The following is a 6,294-nucleotide window of genomic DNA, read 5'->3' on the forward strand; positions in this document are numbered from 1 at the left end:
TGAAGTGATGAGTCTCAAACAGGAGATTAGATGGCTCAAGCATGAGAATAAATAGTTGCACCGGCTCGCACATGACTATGCTACAAACATGAAGAGGAAGCTTGACCAGATGAAGGAATCTGATGGTCAGGTTTTACTTGATCATCAGAGATTTGTGGGTTTATTCCAAAGGCATTTATTGCCTTCGTCTTCTGGGGCTGTACCGCGTAATGAAGCTCCAAATGATCAACCTCTGATGCCTCCTCCTTCTAGGGTTCTGTCCAGTACTGAGGCTCCAAATGATCCCCCTCCGGTGCCTTCTCTTTCTGGGGCTCTACCGACTGCTGAGACTTCTCCTAAGCAACCTTTGTGAAAGCTCCCTCTTGTTTGTTTATTTTGACTTATGTATATGTACATATTTGTAGCTTATCGGGGATATCAATAAATAAGTTTTCCTTCATTTCAACGTATTGTGTTAAATACACCAAAGCCTTCTTCGCTAAGTTCTTTGAATTTTCTTTTGTTGAAGCTTTGTGAGTGGAGCATGTAGGTTGAGGTAGTGTTCCCTTAATTTCCTGAGTGAGGAAAACTTCTCGGTTGGAGACTTGGAAAATCCAAGTCACTGAGTGGGATCGGCTATATGGATCTTAGAACGCCATTGTGCTCGGTCCTGTGTCATGTCCTTCGTTAGATCCAAGTACTCTAAGTCCAATACCAATATTTTAAACATTGCGTGTACCTCATAATGCCAATTGTTAGCATCTCACTCTTTTTGGTCCCAAGATAGCGCGAATCTGAGACGTTGATTTCCATTGGCTTTTTATTGTAATATTTAGAAAATCAAAAGGTATTTCCATTACAAGAAGTGCCAACTTTTGGTTCTCCAGGTAGGCAGGACACCCAAATGACCGGTAAAAAAAAACCAAAGAAATTACAGTTATTTCCCTTTTTCAAGTTTCACCTCCCAAAATCCTGCTTTTCTTTTTCTTTATTTTTTGGTTTTTGAGAAAAAAAAAGATCTTAAATTCTGCTCCAGTTGCAATCAAATATTTCTTTTTGGATCATCTGAGCTCAGATAAAATTGATCGGCTGGGTGAAAATGGCATTCGATTTGCAGGTAATTTTTTTGGGTAAATTCTTGAAGATAATTTTTTTTTTTTTTTTTACTGCATGATGTGCTTTAAAGATTTACTAGTTCCAATTCCATAAATTTTTTTATTTAGTTTTATTTTACAATCTGAGATGAGCTAAGAAATATTATTCAATTATTCAAATACCTCAAAGCTTGCGCCTTATTGATCCAATAATTGTTTATAAAATAGGAGATTTCAAAAGAAGAAGAATAAAAAACTTCATTTCTTATTTCTCTCTGATGTGATTTCATCATTTACTTATTGTTTTTTTCTGTTTGCATAATTTAGATGAATTTAGTATAATTATCGTAGCGTTTCTCTTATAAAAACAAATGAAATATAATATCAACAAATAAGGTTCCTCATTGTCTAATTGAAAAAAAAATTAAAAAAAAACTTAAAATTTGGCAAATTTAAGAGCAAGTAGGAAGAGGTAAGCAACCAACCCTACATTTAATTGAAGCCTTTATGAAAAAGGGGTTTAAGCCCTTTTGGTATGGCAATAGCTAGGTAAGAGGTGTCACTTTTCTATATGTAAATTAAGGGAAATGCGATCTTGAATTAGTGGCCAAATCCTTAGGAATAACTCTTTCTTTCTTTGTTTTTTGTTGGGCAATGTAAAGGTTGTTCTCAAATGTCATTCTATGGTTTCTGTATGTACATAATGTTTTTTTGTGCAAAACGAAGACTCGTTGAGAAAATCTCACTTCCACCTAATTTCCTTCAACTTTGATTGTTTCAGGGGATAGAAGGATCAATTAGAGCTTAGAAAATAGGTTTTGAGACTTGAACTGGTTAATCGCTTCATTTTTAGGTTTGAATGCAAAGTGTCAAAGTCGAAGAAAATTGAGTATAGCTTTCTAGTTTTGGATTGTTGAATCGCTTCGATTTTAGGTTTACGATATAAAGGACCTCCTGTGCCCTAAATAAGCAACTTTGCAATTTAAAGATGGAATTGAAGTTGCAGAAAATTGAGTAGCAGTGAGGTTTTCCAATGCGCTCAACTCTGAAAATCTTTGTATGTATCTTAAACTAGGGCATATACATTATCAAGAAAAGTTTAATGTGATTTTATTCTTGTTTCCGTCTTTAGTCCTTAGTTTATTTTTTACTTACTAAATTTTCCGTCCAACCTTTTCATTACGATTGCCGGCACCACTTGATGAAATTGATGCTACAACTTTCATTCAATAAAAGAAATAATTAATGAAAACTTCGACGAATCGCCAACCGATAGAAGGCTTGTAATGGTAATGAAATAATTATTCATAAATATTTCTCTGTCAATCTTACTTTCTAATCACAACATACATTTTTTGTAAGAGACTTCTGTTTCTTGGATTTTCGATACGGAGTACGAATTTTTCTTTCCCTTTTTGACTCGATGAGATTTTTTATTGCTTGTTAATCTTGTTCTTGTTTGATTTTCAGGTCTTCGATATGCCTCGCTCAAGACGAATGGAGGCTTGTGTTTATGTGTGGTGATTTATGAGTATTTACTGAAATATTCAAAATCGAGATGATAAAGCATCGCTGGAGGGAGATAGCTAAGTCCTTTAATAATCATGTTGATCCTGAAAAAACTGAGCAGCTGAAGAGGACTAAAACAGGTCCAAATTTATCTCCTCTCAACCCTTGATCTTCGATTAAAATGCCGGTCACTCATTCAATCCGTGGATCTTGAAACAAAAGACTTTATTTTCATGGCATTTATAAATTTCAGTTTCTGCAATACCATGAAAAGGATCAATAGCTTAGTACAATTTATAAAACTGATTGTCTTTTTTTCGTCCTTATGTGATCTTGCAAGCCTTGTTACTTGTTGGTATTTCTTGTTCAAATGTATGGCATCAGTTCTTTTGTAAATTTCCAAAACTGCATTCTAGGCATATAAATTTATGTCATTTTGCTTGTTGCCCAAGGAAACCATTAAAAATTGTTACCCTAAATATTTTGCGGTAATATGTTATTCTTTACCGTTGCCACTTCATTTGATGTTAAAGTTATTTTTCTTAGAGAATTTGTGTTATCTGCAGAAATTGAAAATAATGTGACGAGGATCTTCAAGCTTATAAAAAACGAAGACCCTGGGAAGAAAGATGGAAACCGAAAAGATTTGAAGAAAGAGTCAGAACTTGTTGCGCTCATTGAGAACTTCTACGAACAGTACCAGTCACTATACGCTTTGTATGATCATCTTGTAGGAGAGTCTGGGAGAATCGTTCGTGGCAAGAAAGAGCGAAAAGGTTTTTCCATGTCTCCCTCCAGCTCAGATTCCGAATACCATTCTTCAGAAGACATTGAAGGTAATAATGCCAGATTGGAAAGATCTGACAGCATCAAGCATGAACTTAAAAATGAACATTCGGAAGGCTCTGATGATCTGAAGCGAAAGTCGGTATCTGGAAATGGAGAAAAGGAAGCAATAAATTCAGAATATTTGGCGGCATTGAGAAAACTAACACAAGCAGAGATTGTAGACACTGATTTGAAGGATGAAGTTGATGAAAAAGTAAAGGAACTTTCAGCTCTTGTCGAAGCTCACGAGGCTCATGGGAATCATTCGTCAGCTCGAGTAAAAGAGTTGGAGGGACAGTTAACTGGTTTTAAAATGGAGTTGGAATCCTTGTGCAGCCAGAAACGAGATTTGGAAGCATGGAAGGAAGGAAAATCTGCTGAAGCTAAACAGCTAGGAGATAAAAATATTGGATTACATGCGCACATTTTGGAACTTGAGTTAGTTTTAAAAGAAAGAGATGATGAAATATCTGATCTCAAGAACAAACTCAAGGGAAATGAGGAGAGCTCAGTATCAAAAATTTCAGAATTGATGACACAAGTTGAAAACATGCAACAGGAAGTTGATTCGTTGTGTTTGCAAAAAGGTGAACTGGAGAAAAAGATGGTGAGTAAAAAGAATGAATCAGTAGCGCAAGTCAAGGGCTTAAGCGAGCACGTCAATGCAATGCGGAAGGAATTGAAGATCATTCGCCAGCAAAAAACTGAATTAGAAACGCAACTGGATAAGAAAAACAAAGAAATCTCCAAGCATCTGCAACAAATGGAAAATCTAAAAGATGAGTTAACAAAAAGGGAAACAGTTGAGAAGAAAATGATGGAAGACAAAGAACATTTTCTCGCGAAGGTGAAGGACTTGGAATCAGAAGTGAACTCTCTACGCAATAAAAAGAAGAATTTGGAAAAGCAGATTAAAAACAGAAACCATGAGAACAACAAGTTGAGACAAGAAAATGAGACTCTCATTTCTAGAATTTTTGGGTTGGAGAGAGCGTTGACCGAGAGAGGGGATGAGATTTACGCTCTTCGTGAAGAATGCGAAAATGGAAATATTGAAGCTTCTGCTCAACTTATGAAATTCACGACGCAGGTAAGCAATTTGAAACAAGAAATGGATTCCTTGCAGGCTCAGAAAAGCCAGTTGGATTTGCAGATTGAGATACAAAACAAGCACTATTTGAACAAACTGACTCAAATGGAAAATCGAAACGATAACTTGACAGACACGTTTGGCCGGATTGAGAGAGAGAACCAAAAGTATATGGAAATACTGAGTGAGAAGGAAAATCAAAACCATAACTTGACAGTCAAGATTTCCGATCAGCAGAAGATTATTAAGGAACATGAAGAAACTATCAAGAAGTTCAACATGGAGCATAAACAAGCTAAAATTTGGTTTTCGGAATCCAAGTTGAATGTACGATTTGTCGAACGGAAGATGGAAGAATTGGCAGAGAAGTATCGAACCAATCTTGAAGACAGCGTGCGCCTCTTATACCAGAGAATCAGGGTAGCAGAACAAATACACATTGAAAACAAGGAAAGCTACAAGAAGTTCAAAGAGATGTACGAGAAAGAAAACGAAGATCTTAAAGAAAAGCTAGCAACGTATCAAGATCCGGACACAAAGTTGAAGCAAATATCGAAAATAGCAAAAAGTACATTGCATGAATTGGACTTAGTGATGCTTAAATTTGAGGAGGGACACAAGAACTTTGAAAACCGGATTGCGAAAATGACAGAGGAGCTTGAGTCTGCAAAAACTTGGGTTAGCGAGAATGCCGGTGAGATCAAACGTTTAAAGCACAATGTAGATTTCTTAACCAGACAAATGAATGAAAAGGAAGAGCAGGAGAGTGTGTTGAGAGAAAAAGTTTGGAAGTTGGAAGCATCCGTGGGCAAGGAAGCTGGGGAGAGGCTGAACTTAGTAAAAGGGTTAAGCCAACTAGAGAGTAAGGTGGCAAATCTTGAGAAAGAAGTAAAGGACAAGGATGAAGACTTGCTGAGTCTTGGGGAGGAGAAGAGGGAGGCCATACGGCAGCTCTGCATGTTGATCGATCATCACCGGAGCCGCTACGATGATCTGAAGGAAGCGGTGTCAAAGAGGTCAGCTGCAACAGCTGCCGGAGGCAGGATTGCAACTTAGGCCTCTGTTATGGCCATTGATTTGATAAAGTTTGTTTCACATTATAGACTCTTTTCGATTATTTCTTCTTTCTTTTTGTATAGGACAAGTGATGTGTTGCTCAAAAGGGTATTTCATCATCCATGATATACATTAAATTCCTGGGGTGTATACACGTAAATATAATTTTGCATCGTTTTTTAGGTAATTAAAAATGAAATGATTATCATACCGATTTTTCTTTTTTATAATCACGAATGGGAGAATTTAAACATAGAATTTCTTATCATATTAAAAAGAGAATTCTCATCACCTAATTGTTAACATCTCCTATTGGAAGGAATTTGGATCCTGGCTAGACCCTCTTTGTGAGAATTCCGGAAATCTATAATTCGTGTCAGTTTATCGTATATCGTGCGGTCATAAATTATTTAAATTTTTTTTATTTAAAATTAAATACAAAGAGGATCTTGTTGGTATTGGAAGGCTCCATGATGGAATTACATTTAACAAATGGATAAGCACCACATCCAAGAATCCAAATACTGAGTCAATCTCAATCCTATGTAAAGATAAAATACAATTTTTCCAATCACTGTCGATCATATCAATTTATTCCCCAAATTTGTGCTTGGCTAATTGCGTCAAATTTGCGATGATTTTTTGAGCGTACGTGGTCATGCAATTTACGTTAAGTTGTAATAAAATTATAATTTTTCTAAATCTCATCTTAAAAATCTGCCTCATAGTAATGGTCAA

The 6,294-nt window shown here is 36.1% G+C and overlaps 1 protein-coding gene across 1 annotated transcript; it reads left to right on the forward strand.

Moving 5' to 3' along the window:
* Positions 1 to 872: 872 nt before the first annotated feature.
* On the forward strand, positions 873 to 5,739 carry LOC114821219 (COP1-interactive protein 1-like). Its single transcript, XM_029093212.2, has 3 exons — positions 873 to 1,096; positions 2,544 to 2,722; positions 3,149 to 5,739. Exons 2-3 carry the CDS (start codon positions 2,632 to 2,634, stop codon positions 5,554 to 5,556), a joined length of 2,499 nt encoding a protein of 832 aa, XP_028949045.1. The 5' UTR covers positions 873 to 1,096; positions 2,544 to 2,631; the 3' UTR covers positions 5,557 to 5,739.
* The last annotated feature ends 555 nt before the right edge of the window (positions 5,740 to 6,294 follow it).

This window comes from Malus domestica, chromosome 14 (genome assembly GCF_042453785.1).
Source record: "Malus domestica chromosome 14, GDT2T_hap1".
Classification (NCBI taxonomy): domain Eukaryota; kingdom Viridiplantae; phylum Streptophyta; class Magnoliopsida; order Rosales; family Rosaceae; genus Malus; species Malus domestica.